The 27,542-nt window shown below is 37.1% G+C and overlaps 1 protein-coding gene across 9 annotated transcripts; it reads right to left on the bottom strand.

Moving 5' to 3' along the window:
* Nucleotides 1-114: 114 nt before the first annotated feature.
* Nucleotides 115-26,539, bottom strand: FUS5 (Proteasome component (PCI) domain protein). 9 transcript variants are annotated; one of them, XR_015792389.1, is made up of 10 exons: nucleotides 26,155-26,538; nucleotides 23,015-23,090; nucleotides 22,284-22,372; nucleotides 21,488-21,577; nucleotides 9,664-9,708; nucleotides 9,512-9,582; nucleotides 8,957-9,095; nucleotides 8,828-8,861; nucleotides 989-1,077; nucleotides 115-494 (listed from the first exon to the last, which is right to left on the bottom strand). XR_015792389.1 is itself a non-coding variant. In XM_022301347.2 (10 exons), exons 1-9 carry the CDS (start codon nucleotides 26,311-26,313, stop codon nucleotides 1,023-1,025), a joined length of 780 nt encoding a protein of 259 aa, XP_022157039.1. In that variant the 5' UTR covers nucleotides 26,314-26,539; the 3' UTR covers nucleotides 115-494; nucleotides 989-1,022. The 9 variants fall into 9 exon arrangements, 8 of the variants coding, with proteins under 8 accessions (XP_022157039.1, XP_022157037.1, XP_022157036.1 ...); XM_022301347.2 differs by having other exon boundaries at nucleotides 989-1,094; nucleotides 8,828-8,866; nucleotides 26,155-26,539; XM_022301345.2 differs by having other exon boundaries at nucleotides 989-1,097; nucleotides 8,828-8,866.
* Between the last annotated feature and the right edge of the window lie 1,003 nt (nucleotides 26,540-27,542).

Genomic DNA, 27,542 nt, shown 5'->3' with positions numbered 1-27,542 from the left:
TCAATCAATTAAAAAACAAGAAACATACCAAACAAAGCCTTAAGCATCCTTAATGCATCTTATTCATTTAATACACTCTAAAAATGAAATAATGATATTTTGAGATCCAATCAATAACACATCAATATATATATATCTCTATATAAGATGAGAAAACTGCACGAAAATTGTGAAGCCGTTTCTGATAATTGTTTTCTCATCCAACAACTCATTCAGAAGGAATTAAATTGAATTTAAAGACGAGAGCTATTGTATTGTACTGATTATCACATAATAACCTAAACACCAACACGTTCACCGTTCTAACAAAAGGCTTTGGGACAGACAACACACATCATCTCCCAAATCCGAAAATCGACATCTTTTTTGTTCTTTTACTTTGTTTTTTGCCACGAACAAAAATCAGGCAGGCAGTTGTTTAGACAGACACCCATCTTAGGGAGGAGGTTGTTCGACTCCGACATGCACATCTCTAAGAAATTGGATGTCGTCTCCTGTACGTACAATTCGGGAATATTAGAACCCCTTATTGCTTGCTGGGATGAGTAGTACATGTTCGGAGGTGTATCTATCCCGTCCATATATAACTTTTACTTTTAAATTTGTATATTTGGTCCATGTACCTTAAAAAGTTCCTTAGAAAGTTTCTAATAAGTCTTTCGACTTTATATTTTCAAGTCTGTCAATTTAACTCGAGCCAAAGGATTACATAGTCAGCTGAGAGTTTCGTGGCATCATCATGTTAAACTAAAGAAATTAATGGTCATTCTACAAAACTTAAGTTGAAAGGACCAAGAGACCTATTAGGATCTCTTTAGAGCACAAGGAGCAAATAGACACAAACTTGAAAGTTCGCAGATTTATTAAAAACGTATTAGGACTAAATACATACCATCCTAAAGGTTTAAGGACCGAACTTATAACATAATTTTATTGTTTTAAACATTTTGAGATTTCCCGAGTGCAGCATGAGAAGGTGAAAACTTACCTCTTGGGTCGACTTCGATCTTCCTCGTAGTCCATTACTCCACCAGGTTCAGAGTAGACCTCCTCATGCCCTCTGAAGTCAATGTCGGCCTGCTTACAGTTTGTAACTTCTGCCACAATGTAAGTAAGACACATCGACCAAAATACCCGAGTATTGCACTAAAAACTCACTGTTTTATTTCAATATTTTAGCCACTCATGATCTACAGGTTATAGGATATAATGTAGATTTCAATTACATCTTCAAAAGACGACTTGTTTGTACATCAGCAACTGCAATTTAGTTCCAATTTCAATTTTTCAAATGGAAAAAAAACACACACACACAATGAATTTTATTCTTCTATATCAAGAAACTCACATCTTTTTATGTATACGAGTCTATGCCAGTGCCATGAGAACCATATAGCATAATTAGTAGTTTTTTTTAATTATTTTGTAATTTCATTTAAATGGTTAATTGTTTTAGTTTGTTACTGAGTTGCATCAACCACTTGTTTCTTCACAAAAACAAAAACAAAAATTGACACTCTAATGTATAATAAATAACATTCACTAACAAAAAACTGAACATTCTTCTTTTTTCTATATACATGAGTTACCGGGTCCAGCTTGAGCTCACCTAGACTACTCTCACAGTACAGCGGCCTAATCCCACACCAAGGTAACTTGTAAGATACTAAATCTTAATAGGTGGTCATCACGGTTTGAACTCATTACTGCTAAGCCCTTACTATTTACCTTGACCATTATTGACTACTATGCCAACTCATGATGGTTAAATAAGAAACTTTCTCTGATAACGAGTTATGTTCCTAATATGTATCAGATTAAGAAAACTCAGACCAGTTAGGATTTGGAATTTTAAAGTCTATCTGCTAATTGCATAAAATCAATAACAAAAATTTTCCACAGAAAAATAGTAATAGTAGAGAAAGAACCGTGAAAACAAGAGAAGTTTGTGTGTGCAGGTTTGGAAGGGCCAAGGAAAAAGCCACAGGCGCCCTAGTAATGCACTAATTTGTTCAGACACCCCAGGTCATTATCTTCAATAGAAACTACGGAAGTGCATAGTTTGAATTCTTTATTTGAAACTCACATCTTAGTTGAGCACAGGAGCAAATAATTGTACGTATTAAGATATATGAACACAATAATAAGAAAACATAAACTTTCCACGTCAGCAAGATGTCCAGCTTGTACAAACATATAATCACAAATTAATAAAATAGTAACCAAGGGTTAAACTTTTTGTCCCTATTGGGGAATTTAACAACCGGATTTTTTTTCAGATTATTCCAAGAATCAGGAAGTCAGTCTTGGTAGCATAGATTCTAATTTAGAAGCAGGAAGCGACTTTGGAAATTTTTCTTCTCTTGGTTTTTCCTCCTTTTCAGAAGATTATGTCGACCTTTTAGACATTATTGAAGATCTTTCTTTTCTATTTAACCCCTCAGGTGTTTGATGGTTAGTTTGGTGGTTGTTTTGGCTTCTCTTTAGCAAGTGGTTGTTTTTAATTCACAAGCTTTGAAGAAGTTTTTTACTCTTAGCCTCTGTTCATTTAGTTTTTTCTTTGGTATTAGGTTTAGTGGTGTTGCTTATGCAGTTTGTAGTTTGTTGGTTTTGGTCATTTGTTCCTTTTGTTGAATCTTCTACATGTTTGTTCTTTGTTGGGTGTTTCTTTCCTTTTTTCGCTCCCTTTGGGAGTTTGTAACCTTGAACAATTTTCTTCCTTTTCATGTTATCAATGAAAATCTTGTCTCTTGTTAAAAAAAATATCACTCACCCTACTCTATGGTGTTTTCCCAATTAGTTATCAGGAAAAAAATAGACAGAGCTGCATGAGGAAGAGATAGGGTTTCATCCTTCTTCCAGGATAATGGGGGAAAAGGCCCGAGATATTAGAAAACTGCCATTGGACTTTTTAGTTTGGTATTAAATCCATTCAGTCCCCACATTACCTTAGCTTTCTATCTTCAACACGTTCCCTTTGTATCAAACTCCGTTTTGATTCTAACTTTCTCTTTCTTCACTACTAGCTAACAGTTCTGTCCTCAACTAAGGTATCCAAGCATTTAATCCTACCTAAAACCTCCTACTTCTTAAGTTTGAGATCCCCAAAACATTATGATTCTTTTTTTTTTAATAAGAAACAAAGAGATTGTATTCAAAATCAAAAGAATGCAGGAGGCAACAGAACAGCCTAAGGCAGAGGGTCGAGGAGACCCTCCCCAAGGAAACTATACAATCAAGGAATTCCAGCTTTAAAAAATCAAAAAAAAAAAAAACTCAAAAAACCCGTAGTTACAAAAAACCTTCTTATGGATCGAAGCCCACCAAGAAGCTGTATGCTTAATATTCACACTAAAAGAGTCAAAAGAAGCCTCTTTCTCTTCAAAAAGTCTATGGTTTTGTTCCTTCCAAAGCAACCACAGAAGAGCCCTAGCTGCACAATTCCATATCACATACGCTTTTACTTTGAGCCTAGAGCCACCAAAACCTTCAGCTACAAACTCATCAATTCTCTTAGGAACACAGACAGTAAGATCAAAGAGAGAAGCCACGTAGTTCCAGGCCCTAGTAGCAAACGCACAATGAAGGAAGAGGTGATCCACCGTTTCTGCACTATTAATGCACACGGTACAAACTGAAGGGGAGAGAGTCCGATGGGGAAGCTTCCTTCCTTTGGATTTTGTCGGCTGTATTAGTTCCCCTTAGAAAAGAGTCCAAAGGAAAACCTTAACCTTCTTAGGAACCTTGAAGTCCCAAATAAAAGAAGCAGTGGTAGTATTTAGCTTAGGGGAGGGGGAAGTGATGGCAAAGAAAGCGGATTTCACTGAAAATGTGCCCTTGATGTCCGCCTTCCACCATAACGAGTCTCTACCTTGGCCAATAACCACACCTTCTAACTTTCCAATGAAGACTGCCCATCTCTCCAGTTCTCTATCAAAGAGGTTCGTTCCTTCTCATACCGATATCCCATGTCATGGCCTCTGAAATCCAGCAATCTACAATTGACTTTCCCTTCTTGGTAGAAATGCCATACAAATCCGGAAAAGAGACTGCCAAAGGAGAAGCGTCTATCCAAATGTCTTCCCAAAACCTCACCGATTCCCCCGAAGCTACTTTGAAGGAGAGCTTGCAAAAATCGGAAGAAGTTTTTTGGATATCGATCCACAATCTGCCTATGGAAGAATTCTTAGAAGGCTTTGACATCCCTCCAAAATGTTCTGTTAGGTATCCGACGACAAGAACCTAACAAGGACCGATAGCCTTTCGAGAGGGCTATCTCTCTCCCAAGAACTCTCTCAAGTTCCTCACCAAAATACTATTATCCAAGATGATCATCTCCTCTCCCTACTACCCTTATTTATAATAACTCACCCTAACTAATTACCATACTACCCATTCATACTAACAAACTAATATTCCTAATAGGACTCTCACATTACCCGCCCTTCAAAGACACCTTGCCCTCAAGGTGTGAATACAGCTAAACAAAATGATGAATACCAACAAATTTAGAAACCCAGCTAAATATCAACAAAAAAAAACCCTAGTTTCTGACTCCATTCTGACAGACGACGGCGGATGATGTGTGCAGTAGATGGTAAATCGTGTTGGAGATGGTGGTGGCGACGACAGACGGTGGCACAACCAACGATGGCGGCAGTGGTGTGTGGACGACGGATGGTGGCGGCGACAGACAGCAGTGGAGGCACAGGTGGCGGGTGATGGCGATCGGTTATCGGTGGCATGCGGCGGGCGGCGGTCGGCGGCAATATAGGTTGGAAGGTCTACTGCATAGGAGAAAAGAAAGGCAGCTAGGGTTAGTTTGGATTTTAGGTTTACAATCAAGGACATGGCCCAACCCATCTTTTATTTCTCTCTCCTTTTCTATCTTTGAAAAGTCTTGGGCCTCAAACACTTTATCCAATTCCAGCCCCTTTCCCCTTAGTAGCTTCCAATTGCAGCCCATTCTCTTTAGCACATTCTACTGCAGAAAAATTAGGACACAAAATCCACACAACTCCTCCTTTCTCCCACCACGTTTTGGAGCGTATGTGACGACACCACCATTCCTATAACTCCGACCACCCAAACATTCGTCGACGATGCCTTCCATCAGTCCTCTGTCTCTTTTTTCTTTCATTTTCTTCTGGATTTCCTACTTTTCTCCATACTTTAGATGCCAACAATCGTCGGCCATCCTTGAATAATCCCATCTCCCTCGTCACATATATCGCCCCGACTCTCTCACGACCGATCTTCAAGTCTCGTGGGATTTTAAGCCGTTCTACTAGCAGTCGTGCCCTACCCTTCTTTTTTCGCCGCTTCTTCGTCAGAGAACCACCATGCAAATCCGACCCAACCATTCTCGGACTCTTGCTTTTCTTTTTGGATATTCAATTTCTTCTTCATCCCCCTTTTCAAACTTCTGTGGTCGGTGTTCCCTTCTTCTTCTCTTCCTTAGCTTCTTCATATTCGGTTGAGGGTAATTTTTCTCCTCTCTTCTCGATGAACCGCTGCACGACAACACTTTCCTCCGCGGTTGAATTTCCATCGCACTCCAGTCCACATTCTCGAGTCTGATCGCCGGCTTCCAGCAATCCTTCGTCCCTGCTTCCGAATGCTCTTCCCCGTTGCCTCTTCCTTCCTTGATCTCTCTTCTTCCTCTCTAACAGTAAATCCCTTTTGCATTTCTTTCGTTATTCGAATCATTTCATTTGAACGGTTCGTCATTTCTCTCAACAATTCCTGCAACTCCGTTCCTATCAATAATTTCCATATCCTCGTAACTGTCTCAAATGAAAGATTCAGATTCATGGCCAGGACGAACTTGCTCTGATACCAATTTGTTAGTTATCTGAAGACAAAAACCTAACAAGAACCGATAGCCTTTCGAGAGGGCTATCTCTCCCCCAAGAACTCTCTCAAGTTCCTCACCAAAATACTATTATCCAAGATAATCTTCTCCTCTCCCTACTACCCTTATTTATAACTCACCCTAACTAATTACCATACTACCCATTCATACTAACAAACTAATATTCCTAATAGAACTCTCACAAGTTCTTCACCATAAATGGCTGCAATGACCTTCCTCCAAAGACTATTTTTTTCAGTGGCAAAGCGCCACAACCATTTCATGAGGAGGGCCGTATTTCTCTTATCAAGGGAACCAACTCCTAGACCTCCCTGTTGGATAGGTAAGGCAGTCCAAGACCACTTAACTAGGTTCCAATAGGCCTATGATTACCACCATTCCATATAAGGGAAGGACAGGCAGTCCAAAACATTATGATTCTTATCTTCTAAAATTCACTTAATCGAGGATAACTTCCACATAATCCATCCAGAAACCCTCCCAATTACCCTCAACATTGACAGCCCACCACGAAGGGAAGGACAACTTAATGGAATGATAGAAAAGCCACATATCTTACATATATCCAAATCTAGAAGGACAAGGACCCCACAAAGTGGACCCATACTCAAACAAATAGGCCAATGATTGAGGGTGACTATGACCTACGGACCATCTAACCTCTTTATCCATCGTCCTGACAACAAAAACAAGTCTAATCTATGGCACACAAACCTCACTCCCTCTTACAAGCCAAGGACACCCCAAGAACCTCCAAGAACCAGCCCCAAATAGACTGAGCAAACTAGAAGCTTCACATGATATGTCAAGGTCCTCAGAAACACTTTTGCAAAGGACACACCCCTGGGGAGCCAACAAAAAGGAGGAACATCTCTCAATATGGTCCATGGTATTAATTTCCCTACGTAAAACCTATCAGGCAAAGAACTTAGTCTTCTTCGAAACTTTTACCTTCCAGAGCGAGGCAAACAACAAGGCATGATGGGGAATCGATGGGGCACTCGAAAGTAAAGAAAGAACTTTACGTGTGGTTACCCAACCACGGTTTGGGGGACAAAAAATGAAGGTCCTTTTTCCTCAAATCAAATGAACCTCATTAGAGACACGAGTAAACCAGTAACCTCCAATGATTCCCTATTCATCAAAGACCGACAGAGACCGAGGGAGAAGAGGAGGTCAAAAGGAGGGCAAAAAACCAAACTCTTTGAATTGTGGCCTAAAGGAAGCCTTAGGTAAGTCGGCAAAAAAATCTTGAACCTCACACCCTACCAGGGCAGCCTGAGAGGAAAGTTATAACGCTCGCAATTAATCCCTAGCAAAAAACTCTTCCCTCTATTAATCTTAAGACCCAAAATCACTTTCAAAAATGAAAGCAAACGGTTCATATTGATAAAGGAGCTTTACTTTTCGAAAGAAAAGAAGAGAATATCATCCACAAACTAATTATGCAACAAACAAGTTCTCTCCCTCCCCATTAAGAAACTTTCTAATCCTCCCTTTTCCACACCTGTTGAGGCTAGCTTGTTGAGCGCATCCACAACTAGAATGAAAAGAAAGGGGGACAATAGATCCCCTTGCCTCAGACCCCTCAACGCCTGAAATCTACCACTCTTGTTCACAAGGATAGAGAAATTAACATTTCTAACAACACAACTCCAAATCCACACTCTCCACTTATACTCAAAGCCCTTCTAGGCTATTCATATATATTTAAGAGAAATCAATCAAGGTCATTTCACACGTATGAAATTTTATAACACAGACACATGTCATGCACGTAAAAGTTTTCTAGTATGACATAAAAAAATCAATCTAGGCCATTGACATGTATGAAGTTTTAGAACACATCACACATGTCGTGTAAAACTTGACACAAAATACAAGTTCATGTGGCTGCCATGAAAGATTTCTCTTAAATTCACGACAAAACATTAACAAGGACCAAAACAAATTTTTATGCAAAATTAAAGGACTTCATATTGATATTTTAAAATACAAGGGACCAAATCAAAATAAAGTGTGAAAATTCAGTGACCAAAGTGAGATTCAAACCTACTTTTTATTACTTGAACTCACACATCAAAGCTTCCAGATCTTGTTCACTTCATTTGGTTTGTATATGGTTGTTTAGAAACTGTTTTCAAAATATTTAAAAAATAAATAAATAAAAACAAATTATAAAAATGTGTTTGGGTAACTTTATAACAAATATTTTCTCTTGATTTCTTTTAATGTATTCTCATAAATGACCTATTTTTCAGGGGAAAAATGGCCATTCCAAAATCACAAATAAATAGTGATTTTAATGTGCATAGTAGTTCAGTTTCAACTTTCAAAAACAGTTCTGGAAACAAAATCATAAAATAATTTCAAAAACAAAATTCCAAACAGTTATATTCTTGATTCAAATTTTCATAGACTTTGGTCTTAGAAAGATCTTTATAGAGATTTTCTGTAAAAGAGACAACGATAGTGTCCTTTCTCCATAGCAGTGTTCCTATAGCCTCGTATTTTTCACAACGGATGAAGTACAAACGTTCAGTATTTTTGTTGGGGTGTTATTGCCTAGTGGAGGTTAGGCTTTCAAATGAATCAAGGCATTTTTGCAGCATGAAGTTTCAGCTCTCCCTTGAGTTACTTAACTAGTAAGGAATAAGCACAATTTTGAAAACAAATAAGATGAATGACAAGTTGTAAGGGTAGGGTGCTTTTCGACACATTTTAATGGGCAGAGAACAAAATGTTACCAGATCTCTGGATTAAATTAGCTTACCTTCTTCCATGTATACAAGTTGGGTTTTTTCCATGTAATTTTCGTTTCTTATGTTAGTTCTAAGAGAATCTCTCATGCGATATCCTTGTATATAATTTTCTCATTAAATTTTGGTTTTCCATAAAGAGAAAAAGTGCTCAAACATCAAACGAATGAAGACAAAACTTATTTCAACTGACCTTCAAGGAAAGCGACTTCTTTACTTCTTCCACCCTATCCTTGTATAATATTTTCTCAATAAATTTTGGTTTTCTATTAAAAGAAGTGCTCAACCATCAAAAAGCCAAGACAAACTTATTTCAACTGACCTTCAAGGAAAGTGACTTCTTTACTTCTTCCACCCTATCTTCGACATCCTTTCGGTGCTTCTTGTCTAATTCACTCATATTATCGGCCCATTTTATCTTCTCTTGAATTGAGACCAATAAATTGTCCGATGTAGTCAACCTAGATACACACAGGAAATATCACATTTCAAATGGATTTGTTGCCCAAACCAAATAGAGAAGGCATAGGAAGGGTGACAAAGTCAACTCATTTTCAATAAAGAAATTTGAGAAATGATTTCAATAAAAAAGACATACAACTAGGAAAATACAAATATTCTTTTTAAACAAACAATGTCAAATGAAGTTTCAAACAATAATAAGACCTGGAGACTTGAGCTTGCAAAAAAACCAGTATCTCAACAATAAGTTTAAACTTGTTTCATAGTTCCTTGAATACACAAAATTACTTTTTTTTTAATAACCGGGAGCCAGAGCTGCAGAAAATAACTTCTTAAGAAAGTGCTTCCCTTAAATTCTTAAGCAAGTGCTTCCCTTAAAGGAGGCCTCCAATGAAACTTGAACAAGCAAATTTACCAGTTCGATAGTGTTTGTATCATGCTCCCAAGTTGCCCAGGTCTCAGGTCTCTCCCTGCAGCAAATTGGACCTGCATGTTCACATTAGGACTTCAATGGACCCAATTTATAAATCCAATATTGTGAAGAGGGCTACAACAACAAACACAGACCTCAAAGCACCTTCGCAGCTGATCCAACTTTCCTCTGACTATACCCTGAAAGCAAATAAGAAACCTTTGAGGGAAAATACACCCCTTGCCCATGATATTTCAAGGGCAATGTTTATCCTCCCAGAAAAATAAGCAAGCAAATCAATAAATAAATCTTAAAATATTTAGCAAGCCACAAAAAACCCTTTTCAGAAGTCTAAACTCCAAGGATGAGGAGTGCCCCAATCAAAAGATACCAGGTGTAAAGAGCCACTGAGCCTGAATTGGACTTTTCAGCATTTAAATTTCCCAGTAAGGCCTCCAAATTTTTAACAAATGGCATCATGACAATGTAAGGTACCCACCAGCACTAATTGTGGGATACGACCACTAAATACTTGTTATTTCCATAGAACGGCTAGGCTTCAAGAGGAGTAAAAGTATGATCAATTCACTTGCTCTTGATGGTGGCATGCTATTATTCTAAGATAACACCTCAATTATTTAAAAATATAATAATAATTGTGCAACTTGTACGCTTAAAAATGAGCTCAATTAGTGGATTGCAAGTTTATAGTTGCCTGTAACCTATTTAGGCCTTCCATTGGAACACAACCATAGGGTTTGCTCCCCTTGGAATCCAATGTTTGAAAAATGTCAATTGAAAAAATTCTTTTTCTCTAGGGGAGATGGTTAGCCAGTGTTAATCTCATCTATCCCTATAAATTTTCTTTCATTGTTCAAGATTCTAAATACTTAATTTGCTCCAAGAAAGAGTATATAATAAGAAGCAAATCCTAGATTTTGAATTATGCTTATATATAGTCACTGCAATTAATACCAATTGATGGCATGTTAACGTGGCACCCCGTAAGAAAAAGTTTGGATGTGGCAGCATGATTTACAAGCCAACAGGATGTGGATTCCACAAACTAATAATTACACATCGTCCCTAATTCAACCTGCCCAACCCAACTACTCATCTCAAATCTAATTCAGCCCTAACTGTTGAATTATATTGTTATTTTTAATTTCCTATTGTATTTAAGTTTTAATAGGTTAGGTTTCCTTGTTCTAATAGGTAAGTTACTTACCCTAATAGGCTTCTTTTCTTCTTTGGAGCTCTTATTTATAGTCTGGTATCAATTCTTTGGAGGTAAGTAAGAATTATTTTCTTTTCCTATTAATTAACATGATATCAGAGCCTAGAGGCTTTTACGACTGACTTTCATACCCAATCAATTTCTTGTTTGATAACCTTATTTTTATTTTCTTAAATTGGCCTTTATTGTTCGTACTTGAGAGATAGCATCTTAGTGAGATCAGTTCATACCTCCATCACTACTGAAGTTTTAGTTTGTGTCTTCATTCCATTCGTGCGTATCAGTACATCAACTCTCTAATTAATGAAGTTTTTTTTCTGGGCATTGGTGACCTAAATCAACGGCTATTGAAACAAGTTCATCGATGTTGTCAGTTCTTGGACTTATTGTTCATTTGATTAGTCACTGCCTTCTCAGGCCCATCGTTCAGATTGGCCACCATCAAGCTCATGCCGCACCATCGAGTTCACCACCGTCGCATCTGTGTTGTTGCACTGTCGTTGAAGCCGTCGAGTTTGTGGGCTCTCTGCTGTCGCGCCCATCATTCGTGGGTTCTCTGTTGAAGCCGTCGAGACGAGTTCCTGGGTTCTATCTTGCCGCCACTGTTCAAGACTCTGGCAACACTTTCAGAAGTCGTCGATCCTTCACCACGTTGTGATTCACCGCCGATTGCTCCATCGTCGGGATCGCGTGACGCTGCAGCTGTCCGTGTTCAATGTTTTTGGGTGTGCGACATGGTTTGCAGTTCAAAGCCCTAATTTTCATGGATTTCAAACATAAGTGTTGGTCTGGTTTAGATCTGGTTAGGTTTGATTTGGTTCGCATTTTCTTCGGTTCAATACAACTTGGTTTACTTCGGTCCGGTTCAACATCAGTTTCAGGTCTGGTTCAACATAATTCAATTTGGTTCATCCGGTTTATATTGGTTCAACCCGGTTCAGCTTTATTGCAGTTTGGTTCAGTGCATCCCGCCTCAGTTCAGACCGGTTTCAGTGCTGATTTTTCAGTTTTGTGCGTAGATTTCCATTTTTGCATTGTTGTTTAGTCTTGGTATCAATGTCACAATCGTCCAAAATTACAAAAAAATTTGACATACATGAGATCAAACAATTAAGGAGCTTCTTAAAAACTTTGGATAATGCTCCTAGTTAAGGTACAGGTTCGATAACTTTGACGAGTACAACTTCACCTGGATTATTGATTCTGGTGCAACAGACCATATGACAAATAGTAGCTGTCATTTTATCTCCTATAGTATTTGTCCGAGCAATAAGAAAATTTCTACAGCAGATGGTACCTTGGTAACCGTGGCTGGTCAAGGAGACATCAAGATAAATTCAAACATTACTTTAAAGAATGTGCTTCATATACCACGTTTAACGGTTAATTTGATCTCGGTAAAGATTTGATCAAAGATTTAGGCTGCAGAGTAATTTTTTCTGATTCTTGTATTTTACAGGACCAGTGCAATAGGAAGATTATTGGACTTGCTAATAAAAAAGATGACTTTATTATCTTAATGAACTTGTGGGTCAGACTAGTGTTCCAGTCTCCTTCACCTCACAAACTCATCATCCTTCAAGTAAACTTTTGTTGAACCATTATAGACTAGGACATCCTTCATTTCGAACTCTTAAAATATTGTTTCCCGATTTATTCCAAAATCTTAATCCTGAGTCAATTCAATGTGAAGTTTGTGAATTCGCTAAACACAAGCGTGTACCCTTCCCTAGTAATAATAAATGAATAGTAGTTCCTTTCTCTCTTATTCATACTGATGTTTGGGTCCCTCCAATGTTCCAAATGTTTCCAAAGTTCACTGGTTTATTGTGTTCATTGATGACTGTACTCGAGTCTCATGGGTTTATCTTTTAAAACAAAAATCCGATGTTGGTTCTACCATTCAAAAATTCTTTCATATGATAGAAAACCAATTCGGAATCAAACCCAAATGATTCCGCTCTGACAATGCTCGAGATTACTTCAATCAAAATGTAATATCCTTCTTTCAAAAAAATGGAGTCATCCATGAGTCGTCTTGCATGGACACTCCTCAACAGAATGGAGTGGCCGAAAGAAAAATTGGTCACATCCTTTCTGTGACACGTGCCATTCTTTTTCAAAGAAATATTCCTAAATCCTTCTGGGGGGAAGCTGTGTTAACAGCCATTTATTTAATCAAACGATTACCATATGCTACTCTAGACCATAAAACTCCTATGAATATCCTATCAAAATATTATCCTGATTTTCGAACAACAAATAACTTGACTCCTCGAGTATTTGGTTGTGTAGCCTTTGTTCATGTTCACAGTCACCAGCGAGGTAAACTTGATCCACGAGCATTCAAGTGTATTTTTGTAGGATACTCGAACACTCAAAAGGGATATAAATGCTATCATCCTCCTTCGAAAAGGTTCTTCATCTATGCTGATGTTACCTTTTACGAAGACACCAGCTTCTTTACCTCACCTTATCTTCAGGGGGAGGAACTATTGTTGGAAGATAAGGATTTACCCATTCCTAACCTCACATTTCCTACATCAAATCCTTTACCACCACCCTTAGACACCTTACCAGGACCGTCTAACCCTTCTACTACTATACCATTACAGGTTTATTCAAGAAGAAACACTGAAAAAGATAAGCAAGTCCAAGAGTCCGAACATATCACTGGAATTGAAATTGACGAGAAAATAATCAGTGGTGAATCAGACATTATAGTATCTAATAATGATGAGTCAGACGTTACAATATCTGCTAATGATGAGTCAGACCTGGATTTGCCGATTGCTTTAAGGAAGGGAAAACGAACTTGTACTCAGTATCCATTGTCTCACCTTATATCATATGACAAACTCTCAAGTCAGTACAGAAGTTTTATGGTTAACCTTACTCAGGTAAATATTCTAAAAACATATATGGAGGCAATACAATATGAAGAATGGAGGCAAGCAATGAATCTTGAAATGCAGGCTTTAGAAAAAAATAAAACATGGGAGTTGGTTACTATGCCTAAAGATATGAAAGCTGTAGGATGTCGATGGATATATACTGTAAAGTATAAAGCAGATGGAACACTTGAGAGGTACAAAGCACGGTTGGTTGCTAAGGGATATACTCAAACATATGGATTCGATTACCTTGAAACCTTTGCGCTTGTTGCCAAGATGAACACAGTACGAATACTTCTATCTCTTGCTATAAATCATGGATGAGACATGTTACAATATGATGTAAAAAATGCTTTTCTACATGGTGATCTTGAAAAAGAAATTTATATGGAGATCCCACCTGGGTATCAGCAAGCAGGAAATAAAGTTTGTAAATTAAAAAAGGCGTTGTATGGATTAAAGTAATCTCCTAGGGCATGGTTTGAGATTTTATCAAGTTATGAGGAAGATGGACTATAAACAAAGTCAAGGAGATCATACATTGTTTATAAAACATTCTAATGCATGGGGAGTGAGCATTGATTGTTTATGTCGACAATATTATTGTCACTGGTAATGATAATAACGAACAAGATAAATTGAGAAATTGTTTAATCCAAGAGTTTGAAGTTAAAGAACTAGGAAAGCTAAAATATTTTCTTGGGATAGAAGTTGCCTATTCTAAACAAGGCATATTCCTATCACAACAGAAATATGTGATTGACTTACTTTCTAAAACAAGAAAGCTTTGCAGCAGACCAATAGGAATTCCGATTGATAAAAACCATAGATTATGTACATCTGAAGAGAGTCCTCCAGTAAATAAGGAAACTTACCAGAGGTTAGTTGGAAAATTAATATATCTTTCTCAAACGAGACCAGATATTGCGTATGTTGTAGGAGTGGTAAGTCAATTTATGCATAGTCCAAAAGAAGTTCATCTTCAAGCTGTGTACCGAATACTCCACTATTTGAAGAACTCCATTGGGAGAGGATTGTTGTTTAAGAAAGGCGAGAAACTCAATCTAGAAGTTTATACAGATGCAGATTATGCAGGATCGCTAGACGATAGAAAATCCACTTCTGGCTATTGTACTTTCTTAGGTGGGAACTTAGTGACATGGAGAAGTAAAAAACAAAATGTAGTTGCAAGATCAAGCTCAAAAGCGGAATTTAGAGCAATGGCATTGGGCATCTGCGAATTACCGTGGATAAAGATTATTTTAGAAGATTTGAAGATTCGATGGGAAATGCCTATGAAACTTTACTGTGATAATAAATCTGTCATCAGTATTGCACATAATCCAATTCAACATGATAGAACCAAAAATGTTGAGGTTGATAGACACTTCATAAAAGAAAAGTTAGACAACCGTCTCATATGTACTCCATTTGTACCAACAAATAATCAAATAGCAGATATCCTTACTAAAGGATTGAACAACAACAACTTTGAGCATTTGGTTAACAACCTGGGAATGGAAAATATTCATTCACCAGCTTGAGGGGGAGTGTTAAATTATATTGTTATTTTTTAATTTCCTATTGTATTTAAGTTTTAATAGGTTAGGTTTCCTTGTTGAGGGGGAGTGTTAAATTATATTGTTATTTTTTAATTTCCTATTGTATTTAAGTTTTAATAGGTTAGGTTTCCTTGTTATAATAGGTAAGTGTTTTCTTATCCTAATTGGCAAGGGCTTCTTTTCTTTTCTTCTTTGTAGCTCTTATTTATAGTCTTGTATCAATTCTTTGGAAGTAAGTAAGAATTATTTTCTTTTCCTATTAATTAACACTAACTATATATGTCCATTCACACATAATTCATCCCTTTGGTTCCTATATGCCACCTCATCAAAATTGTCTAAGAAAATATCCCCTTTTTATAAGAAACCAAACTTTTCATTGAGACTAATGAAAACAAAAACCAAAGGTAAGGGCATACAAAAACAACAGCTCAGAAAAAGGAAGTCATTTTAAAGAAAGGCTTCCAATCAAAAAGAATAAAACCTAACTGATAATTACAAAATATATTCGAAACAGACCCCATAAAAGGACATTAAACCTTATGAGGTCCTAAACAGGTTCCCACTCTCTCTCCACCCCCTAAAGATTCTATTGTTTCTTTCCAACCAAATCTCCCACAAAATCCAAAAGAACTCAGCCTGCCATAGGAACCTCCCTTTCGGAGAATACAAAAGCACTTCCCCAAAGCTTAACTTGACCACAGCAGCATTCATTTGGAATTTTAAAGTTCCAAAGAAGGTGAAGGTTTTCCTATGGACATTGTTCTATAGAGGTACGAATACAGCAGATAGAATTCAAAAGAAACTCCCCCACTTGGCGCTCTCCCCGACAATCTGCAGTTTATGTTTGAGGAACTCAGAGAATGTGGACCATCTCTTTATGCACTGTACCTTCGCGTCCACAGCTTGGAATTTTGTGGCTTCTCTATTAGACTTATCCTTTTGTTTACCTCAGCATATCGAAGATTTCATTTCTGAAGGTTTTGGTGGTAAAGCACTCAAAGGAAAAGCTTTTATCATATGGAATTGTGCCGCTAGGGCGGTCCTTTGGCTTCTTTGGAAAGAAAGGAATAGTCGGATTTTTTAGGACAAAATGGTCTTGATAGATTCTTTTTTTGTGGATATCAAGCATACGGCTTCTTGGTGGGCTTCTATCCACAAAAAGGCTTTTTGTAATTACGGTCTTTTTTCTTATTATGCAAGATTGGAAAGCTGTGATTGTATAGTCCTTTGGGGAGGGTTTTCTCTACCCTCCGCCTTTAGGTTGTCTTGGCCCTTTTTGGGTGTTTTCTCTAATATACCTTTTTGTCTCTTATTATAAAAAAACACTTCCTCCACCATAGACCGCCACTCTCCATGACGAACCCAAGAAATCTCGAAAATCTCAAAGAATCAGCCCCAAATGTTTTGGGAGAACTGGCATTGCCATATGATCAAGGTCCTCGGAATCCCGCTTGCAAAGAACACACCATTGCAGCCCCAAACAGGAAGGAGAGTGCTTCTGGATACGATCCAGGATGTTGACTTTCCCAAGTAAGACCTACCACACGAAAAACTTGATCTTCTTCGGAATATTCACTTTCCACAATGAGGCAAACACTGGGGCCGAAGGGGGAGAATTAGGGGAACATAAAAGGTTAAAGGAACCAGAAGAGAAATCCCTAGAAGGATTAGGGGACCAAGCATCTAACAAAGTGTCCCATCAATGTTACATCACTCATTGTCAATGGTAGAGACTAAAAATAAGCATCAAAATCTTTGGTCATACCCAATATTTTCAAGGAGCAAGGCGCACCTCAAGGCAACAAGCCCTTTAACCGCCTTAGGGAGAGAGACAACAAAAAGACGAGACCTGAGTGAAAGCGAGATGCACTTGATAAAACTACAGTATCAAAAAACGATCAAAGGACAGCTCCTTAGAAGATCTTTTGATTTCTTTCTCGTCAAGTCATCCAAAATAAGGCCTAAATGAAATTGTTCCATAAAAGTTTCTTTTCTTTGCTGAACGGGTGCCCCAAAAAAACGGAGATAAGGGAAGGTGGGTCACTAGGGAGAACCATGGACCATTTGAAAGACGATAAAAGTCTAGCCCAAAAGGATATTGCATAGTGACAATGAAGGAACAGGTGACTATGTTTCTGCATCCTCTTGCAAATGGCACACCATTATGGTGAAAGGCTCAGGTATGGCATCCTATTTTGAAGCTTGTGATGGGTATTTTTGGCTTTGTGACTCAGCTCCCATAGAAATAGAAATAATTTTACTTTCTTGGCTAATAATTCATCCAAAAAGCTTCATACAAAAGAGGAGTGTTGTAAACCTTTTTTTTCTTTTTTTTTGAAGAAACAATTTTTCATTGATAGATGAAAAGATACAAAGTGTTCAAGGATTCAACTTCCAAAAGGAGAAAAACAAAAACCAACTACCAACCAAACAAAAAGAGCCACAACAACAGCTCCCAAAAGAAGAAACCAAGAACAAACCAAAAAGCCAAATAGAAAACCACCAAACTAACCAGAACTAAAAACAACTCCAGCTTAACAAAACCTAACAAAAGAACAGCAAACCAAAACCTCAAAAAAAAAGGGATGTGAAACATAGCCAAGAACATGTCGTCTTGGAAAAAGAAAATAAGCTGTCTATCGAAACAATAGTAATGCCCACTTGATTGAAATAATCAGATAAATCTTTTGGGACCAAACATTTGCTGAATAACTCTTGCAACGAGTCATCTTCAGACGGTAAATAAGAAATTTCTTTATCTTCAACCTCATTGAATAGAGAAGTAAGACCATCTTTAGAGAAGACATCAAAACCACTAGCAATTGAGTCTTCAACAATGAGCCCTTTTTGTTGTCAAACCCTAAAGGATAGGTGGAGCACTAAATCAGCCCATTCCTCTTTTGAAGTCAGGTTCCAAATTTCACTTTCATCCATCCAAAGATCCTTCAGAAGCTTCCTTCCTCTATGAGATTTCATTAAGCAAATGGTACTTATGAGCCAGGATGTCATTTTGTAGCCAAGGGTCACCCCAAAACATAGTATGACATACCTCCCCCACCTTGCTGGTTGTGTGGTCGTGACGAAAGATCGATGCTTCAAGATATGTTTCCATGGTCCATTGGCAATAGCTAAGGAATAGTTTCCTGGTTTAACATTTAGAGGCGACGTTCAATATTTAGAATCAATAGCCTATCTCCAAAGAGCCTTTTCCTCCTAGTCATAATATCTTCAAAGTTCAAATCCATTTTGCAAGGAGGGCTTTGTTCTTATCCCTTAGGCTTGTGAGCCCCAATTCACCATCTTTAATGGGGAGAATAATTTCCTCACATCTAACAGGGTGCAAGCCAATTTTGTCACAATTTCCTTTCCAAAAAAAAGTTCATGTATATTCTCTTTATTGCTTGGATCGCCTTTGATGGCATCTTGAAGTGAGACAACTAACACATGGAGAGATTATCCTCTCTATTGCTTTCAACCTTCAATAACATCTCTACTTTGCACCCAAGATGTAAGGATGAGTATATCACCTGCATGCTTGATCCTTGGCCTCAGCATGATCTATTATTTTTCTTGCATGTTATTCATGTACACGCCATTCTGGGATTTTGTAATTGACCTGCATGTTTTCTTTGACCTTTAAAAAAGTATATCGCCTCTCTAACAGCAGGGAAGTGGTTCATCCCAAACTGTAATTTTTGTCTCCTAAGAAATCAAGGACATAGCAGTATGTATAACCTTCAAGTAAGATTGAAAGTATATCGCCATAGAACAGATCCTGTTCAAGTAAGTTTGCAAGTATATTGCCACTCTCAAGGAGTTGGGGACGCATCAAGAAGAAAGGTCTCAATTTAATCTCTCTCTTGCCAAGGAGTGGCTCCAATTTTTGTTGGACTATAAGTTGGAACTTGATGCAGCTAGCTCTCAAGATATCTATTAATAAAGATATGGATTCTGTTTCTTCAAATTCTTATTTGTCTAAGGACGGATCAGGGGATGTTAGTTCAAAGATTTTTTGTTATTTGGAGTATTTTTATGTCCCTAATTTCACTACAAACACCCTTGGATGGGTCTATTTGTTGATGTTTCTCGGTTTACTTATTATTCTTCAAGTGTCCTAGATGTACTGCTCCTTGTTGAGGTTCTTATATTGTTTTGTCCTTTTTTTTTTCTCTCCCCGGGAGTTTGTATCCTAAATAATTATTTCTTTTCATATTTTCAATGAAAAGTTATCTCTTGTTAAAAGAAAAAGAAACGAGCACTTTCCATTAAGGGACTGAAAAGTACAAAAGACCGACCAGAACTATATCTCCCCAATTGATTTTTATATCAAACAAGGTGTAATTACATAAGGATTTGGACTGGATGGCCCACAAAGATACGAAGTAAATAACATTTTCCTATAGTTGGTGGAGAGGTCTATCAAAATGCGGGAGAAGATGCAGTTCTTCGTTTTCATACAAAATTAAAATAATTAATTATGAATATAAATGAATCTCTCTTTTCAATTTCTCTCTTTTCAAAAATAGGCCTTTGTTAATTCTGTCTTGCTATGGAATGACGATAGCTTTCATGATCTTCTGAGTCTTTGGATTTATCTACATTGCTTTTAATGTTGTACAACATGCGTCTCTGTCCAGATTCTAGGAAGATTAAATGTTTCTCTTAATTGGTTACTTTTTGGAGGATTAACACAATAGGTTGCATCCAAAGATCTTTGTCTTTAGTTTCATTTTCCCGTAGTGTGTTTTATTCAAGCATCAGCAGACAAACATCAAAAGATTTGGACCATATTTTATGGAATTCTTACGAAAAGCTATGACAGAATTTTTTAGATCTTTGGTGTTAGTTGAACTCCAGGCAATGGTTGCCAAGTATGATGCAGGAGGTACTTCTCCACTCTCCTTTTCATGATGGAGGGCGATTTATGTGACAAGTGGTTTCCTTTGCTACTCTCTAAGATAATAGGCTTAGGAGAATCAGGAAAATATTTACGTATGAGAGGTGTCTAGGAAGGGTCAGAGTGTGGCTCACTTCAATACCTGTCTCTTTGGGTGTTCTCTTAAAAATTCTATAATTTTTTATATCCTGTACCAACTTGCCAACACCTCAATTAATTTCCTAAGACAATCATCTAAGTTCTAACCCTACTACATTTAGTTGCCAAGAAAACCCGTAAAATAATAAATCCTAAGCAGATGATCATCATGGTTTTAATTACTCGTTATCTTTGATGGTTAGCAATTGGAGCCTCTAGCTGAATTCTACTTTATTTCTGTTTTTTCTGTGGCTTCACTTGTTTAGGCTCTTTTTAATTATTCGTTATCTTTGATGGTTAGCAATTGGAGCCTCTAGCTGAATTCTATTTTATTTCTGTTTTTTTCTGTGGCTTCACTTGGTTAGACTCTTTTTATGGTCTTGCATTTGGTCTCTTATCGAGAGAAGCTAACAGTGGAGCAAATTCAATTACACTTGTTGCTAAAGAAATTAACATGAACGAAAGAAAGAAAATTTACTTTAATGTTTTTTTTCACAAGGAACAGAATTTTTCATTGATAAAATGAAAAATTACCAAGGAAGATATGCTTACTCTGACATATCAAATGTCATTGAAGTCAAAAACATGATGAGGAAACAACTGACAAGAACTTCAGTAAAATAAGCAGCATCCAGTGTTGACATTCAAAGCCTAGTTTCAATATAAGAAAGAATTACAATTGTGACAGCTCGCACTACTTCTATAGGTGTGGAGAGTTCTTCAGGGAGGTTTGAGTCTTGGCTAGATTTGATGCCTCCTCTTGGGTTTATGTAAGATTTAAGTGCTTTCTCATTGTCTCTCATTTTTTCTACTGGATCCCTCCATAATGTTTTGTAGTAAGGTAGTTTTTTTTCCCAGCTCCTACTGTTTTGGGCTTTCCTTTTTGGGTATTGCCCTTTTGTATTCTTCCACTTTTCTCAATGAAAATTGACATTTTCATCAAATAAATGAATAAAACAAAAATTGTAACAGCCGTAGGAAATGAAGCCTTGTATGCTTTCCGTACACATGCAGGCATGACCAGCAGAGGAAGATAAGAAGAAAACTGATCAACCACACATGTATGGGATATTTGGTTCAAAGATTCTTTTCCCAGTATTAATATTCTAATACTGGTAAGAAGAACCATTTAGTCTGGATTGGCACTAATATCCTAATACTGGAAAGAAGAATCGATTAAGTCCGAGTTGGTATTAGTATCCTTGAACTCGTAAGAAGAATTAATGAAGTCCAGAATGTAGAACATACCGCATACATGCATTCATTAATAAGAAAATCCTCCAGTTCTCGTACATTTGTAACATCTAGTTCCTGCATTAATTGACCGTAGGCTAGCACCTGGGCATGAAATCAACAGATAATTTAATGGTGAATGCCAGGAATCTACATATTATCATCTACTAAAAGCTTTTGTAGGAAACCTACATATAGAGACATGAAACAATATTGAGTATATACTAACAGTGAGCTGCAAAAGAAAGACTGAGAATGAGACAAGAACTTTATTAGATAATAGAAACTAAGAATCAGACCAAGATGGTCCCTACGAGACCTCTCGCATCATACTTGGCACCAGGCAAGTACCTGGTGCCATCCAACCTACGGTCTTTAAACATTTCAAACTAGGGATCTAGGGTAAAAACTACCTGTATGCATGTTTCTTTAAACAATAACCTCGTTCCCTTTTATAATTTACCTCAAAAGTTCAAAATACTATATTTTAATATCAAATTGATATTATTGGTTATGTATTATACACCTCACTTCACTGATGCCCGTGCTCAGGCTCCAAAGAGCTATGTACCCCTCTGAAAACAATTAACATTTTTTATGACTTTTTTAACTACCACAACTTGATGTACCCACAGTCTATTGCACCACTTAACCTAACTAAATGATGGTTTGTTCTCAGGAAATCAACTATGGCCAATAACATTAGCTCCAGCAAGTTGTTAGACCCACAAAGGTGAAGCAGAACAGAAATACAGACTGTTCCAAATCAGCCAGATATATCTACAAGTGGGTTAAGGGGGAGCAAGAATACCTTGTTTGTCTCAGCCAATGTAAGGACAGTAAGTTGCTTTAATTTGAGGGCTTGATCAGAGCTCAATTCTGGAAGAAGGCTGGAATTACCTGCAAATTTAACATAACCATCGACAAAACTTGAATTGCATCAAGTGCAGTCATGAAGAGCACACACTTCAAAGTTGAAGTAACAAAATTGTAGCTAAAGAAAAACAATTGATAGATGCAAGGTAAGTTATGATACACACACTTTTTTTGAAGTACTACAACGAAATTGAAGCTAAGTAAAATTAATATATAGAGGCAAGGTTATAGCAGTTATGATACAAGATGCTATTCATGAAAAAGGAAACTTACAACACTCGAGCACTTCAAGGCAAAGGCCTAAACTCACCAAAACTAACTACTCTTTAAATTCTGCCCATTTCCATCCCCCCTTAACTCCCTTCATCTAAAACCACTCTAACAAAAAATGACAAACCACAAACGAAAACGAATCCACAGCAGAGCAACAACAAACAAAAACAACACTTAATAAGAAATACTTTCATAAAGAAATATTTAAGTACACCATTATAAGTTTAACTGTCAATTTAGGTGTTCAAGTTCTTCCTACACTAACCAAAATGAAAAAGATAAATAAAATGTCTTTACATTCTTGACCAACTTATATTTAAACATCATAAACATAAAACTAGTGAAGATAACATGCCAATTATATCAAGAATCATATAAAATTTCAACTCTTACACTTGTAATCACTCCATGTTCCATATGCAAACAAGCGAAGCACATCAAGATATACAGAATGTTCAGTTCCTTCAAGCTGCAAAAGGTAGAGCATTAATTTTATTTTGCAGTTTAAAGGAGAGTAGGACACAACAATCATCTGAAAACTTGCAATTAACATCACCATTCTCGTAGCCAAAAAAGCATATTATCAATAAGCTGTTTCCTTCTCCCACAAAAAAAAAAAAAGCAAGTCCCACTCTGGTAGCCGAAAAGCATCAAGAAAAAAAGACCAGAAAGTTGATGGGTTTTATCTTTTAGATATCAGGTTGAAGAAGTCAGCTTTGGTTAGACACATTGATGTAACTAACTATAGTTCAGACATTTAGTTAATTAGTTAACGTCCTTTTATTAGTTAGATAATTAGTTAAAGCTTTCTGTTGGAAGGTTTAGTGTGCAACGGCTAGTTTTTTTTTTTTTTTTTTATAAGAAACCAAACTTTTCATTGTGAATAATGAAAACAAAACGGATGTACACGGGCATACAAAAACAAAGCCCTAAAGAGGGAAGCCAAACTAAAGAAAGGGCCTCCAATCCAAAAAAAATATGACCTAACTGATAGTCACAAAACAATTTCGAAACAGACCCCCATAAAGAAACATTAAACCTTATGAGGTCCCAAACAGACTCCCACTCTCTTTCCACCCCCCTAAAATTCTATTGTTTCTCTCCAACCAAATCCCCCACATGATCCCAAAGAAACCCGCCTGCCAAAGGAAACTCCCTTTCTCACGGAAAGGAGTGGACATAAGCACTTCCTCTACCACCGATCCCCACTCTCTGTGACGAGCCCAAGAAATACCAACCATCTCAAAGAACCGACCCCAAATTCTCTGCGAATACTGGCACTGCCATAAGATATGATCAAGATCCTCCGAATCCTGCTTACAAAGAACGCACCAATGCAACCCCAAGCAAGCAGTCGAGCTCTTTTGCATATGATCCATGGTGTTGACTTTCCCAAGTAAGACCTACCACACGAAAAATTTTATCTTCTTTGGGATCCTCACTTTCCACAACGCAGTAAACGCTGGGGTTGCCGAGGGAAGAGAAGGGGAACATAAAAGATTGAAGAAGGAACTGGACCAGAAGCCCCTGGAAGGGTTAGGGGACCAAACACCACAATCCCTTCTATCACAAAAGAGGGAACAATCAGAGAGCAAAAGGATCAACTCCAACACTTCCCGCGCTTCCCTATCTGTCAAAGACCAACTGAGACTCAGGGACAAGGACAACCCATTCCCCCCATTCTCCACACCGAGGCCACCGAATGCAATCTCTTATCTGATAAGTGATAAATACGAGGAAACAAAGAACAAAGAGGCTTTTCTCCCACCCAAATAACTTCCCAAAAAGTCGTAAAAGGGGCTGCTGTATTTTCTTATTGGGTAATCTTCAAGTCAATTAATTTCCTCTCATTTGGTTTAAACCACACATAAACCCCATTTACTTAACAGGAATGAGAATGGTGAAGAATCAAAATGAAATAAGTGGAATTGCATTCGACAAAAAGCCAAAGAGGAACAACTCAAGAACTTTTTAAGGCCTAGTACTCACCACAAGCTAGGAGTTACCATATATCCTCTTCAGCCCACAAAACAACTAACACATACCCACAATGACCATACATCCTATTGGTCCCACAACCTCTTAACGGTTTTACAAAATTACCCCCTGCCCTTATTCACACACCCTACATAACATCACACAACTCACTCATCTTATGCCCATTCCTCCGAACATACACAAAACACACGCATGGCCTAAGGTTCCTATCAAAACTCTTTGGTGCCCAAATTTTCACCTTGCCAGCTTGCCCTCTCGATGAAAAGCAAAGAACAACTATTGATGAGATCTACGACTTCCCTGTAGCTTCCTTAGATTGTCTCGTACCCACTAAACCACACCTATAAGCCTAGTGACAGGTGAACTCCAGTAACAGTAGGAGTGAGGGGAAGTCCAAACTTAGGATACAGTTTAGTTGGTAATGGTTTCAGTTGTAATTGCAACCTTTATCCGCCTTCTGTTGGGAAACATGAAATATAGAGTGTAATCCTAAGTAGGTGGTAGTAGCAGCTTATATGCAACCTTTCCAAAACCATAAACGAACAGTAAATCGTACTACGAGATTAGTTTTCCTTCCCCTTGGCAGTTAAGGATTGTTGTTGATAAGGCTATAAGCATGAAAAACAGAGTCACCAACTTGAAATTGAACATCTATATGGTGTTTATCAGTTGTGTGTTTCTTAAATTGCTGAGCTCGAGTCATTAATGTAGGTTATCTAAGATTGGATCTCTACATTCCATGATCAAAACAAAAGATATAGGTGAGAAAGATTGACCACAACAAACCGAGGTGGCGGAGGCCTGGTGATGCCACAGTCTTATCATATAATAAATAAATAAGTAATTACAAGACTAATTATTATATAATAGTACAGAATAATATTGGTTTGGCTCGGTTTGAATCAATACATATTATGTTGAACCACTAACCAAAATTATTCGGTCTGGGTTGCTTTAGTACTTTAGTTCAGAAGTTTATCGATTTGATTTGATTTCTAACACCCCTATTTTTAACAATGGGAGCTCCCTTTTTATAAGTTTCTGGGAGTCTTCTTGTTTTGGTGGCCTGGGTCCATGTTTTTAGCATAGCCTGGTTTTTGTTGTTCTTCCATTCTTCTTAATAGAAGTAATATTCTTATCCAAAACCAGAAGAATATTAGTGCAATTTTAAAATGTATGATAAACCTAACAATACTTCACAATCTAGGCAACAGAAGTTAGGGAGACATCGATTTTTGGAACGAAAAAATTTCATACCATTTTCTTTTCCAGCTGGAATTAACAAAAATGAGAATAAACTTCATGGGCTTAGTTTCTCAAGCAATCAACAGAAACCAATCATATCACTATCGATAAAATTGATCAGATAGAATTAAAAATCAACGAAACATCGAAAAGTAAATAAACAGACAAAAAAATTTCCCATTTCATTCACCTATACTTTTCTCACGAATCAATCAAACAGTCAACGAATTCCAGAGGAAAAGAAGTCAAAAACAATTGGCAGAAAAGAAGAGTAATCCTTGTTTTCGAACCTCGATGACGTTGGGAACGGCAAGAATTTCGGAGAAGGCGAAGAGAGAGGGGTGAGAAGTGGCCTCAGTAACAACAGACGCAAGTGAGGAGCCTTTAAGAGACGAAGCTTGCTTCACAAAGTGATCGATGAACTCGGTTTGCTTTTGCTCAATATCCATTTCTTGAGCAAACAAAAATTGTGGAAAATAATGGCGAAACGGAAGCCAAGGAGAAGGGAGATTGAAATCAGGGGGCAAGGCTAGAAGATTGGATCATGGAGCAGGAAATTTGGCGAAGAAGGTTCAGAATTTCGATCTCTCGGGGTTTGGTTTAGGGTTCTTCAGAGCTTAGAATACTGAGTCGAGTGCCTAAGCCTAACATAGAACACCCCAGGATAAAAGTTATGTTATTTTGTGACTCGGCCCTCTCCACCCTGCTGGTTAACGGTTAAGACACTTATTTTCGATAAAATTATAAATCCGAATACCCATTTTTATATATAGCTCACAGATCAACTAGTTTTTTTAATAAAAAATTATGTAGGTGGAGAATCAAACTCACACCCTCTCACACCCTCTTAACTGAAGATATATTACAATTACCATTAAGCTACGCTCACTTTGATAGTTTACTGTTCAACTAATTAAGATGTTTATTTAAATATAAAAAATTATAAGTTATAATACTCACCATCGTATATTGATATATTATATTAAGGAAAAAAAAAACCCAGAGCTCAAAACTTCAATCCAAGCATTATTGTGTTAAAAGACTTATCATCATTTCAAATATGTTTCATCTCTTTTTTTTTTCTTTTTCTACATTAGTATGTTTAATCTCTCTTTTAGTATAGCATGTAGCGTAGGAGATCGAATTCGCGACCTCTCGATTGGAGATATATACCAATTATCGTTGAACTATGCTCGCTTTGACTAATATATTTGATCTCTTAAATGTTCACAACTCGTTGAATTAAGAAAAACTTTTTTTTTCTTCAGAGATGAAATCTATATCCAAAATAAATAAAATGATAAAATAAATTTTTTGTCCCTAAAATTTGGATTTGATTTATATTTGATTTCTAAATTTAAAATCTCATTATTTTTGGTCCATCACATTTGAATTTAGTTCCAATTCGATCATTGGAATTTCAAAAGTGTAATGTTTGGTCCAAAATTTGAATTTAGTTTTTAGTTGGTCGAAAAAATTTTATTTAGTTTATAATTGAGTGATCTTACGAAATGATTATGTGATAGCTAATTAGGTAACCTTACAAAATATACCATTTTTTATCTAGTCAACATAACATCATTATTCTATTAGGTCATCAGTCGGACAAATTAAAAACCAAACTCAAATCTTAGAGACCAATTAAATTCAAACTTAAGGAACCATGTCTCTTTTGAAA

Source organism: Momordica charantia, assembly GCF_013281855.1.
Source record: "Momordica charantia cultivar OHB3-1 chromosome 7 unlocalized genomic scaffold, Mcharantia_2.0 BLBB01000007.1, whole genome shotgun sequence".
In the NCBI taxonomy this organism is placed as follows: Eukaryota; Viridiplantae; Streptophyta; class Magnoliopsida; order Cucurbitales; family Cucurbitaceae; genus Momordica; species Momordica charantia.
Note: the sequence above shows the minus strand (reverse complement) of the source record. Positions and strands in the feature narration are given on the sequence as shown.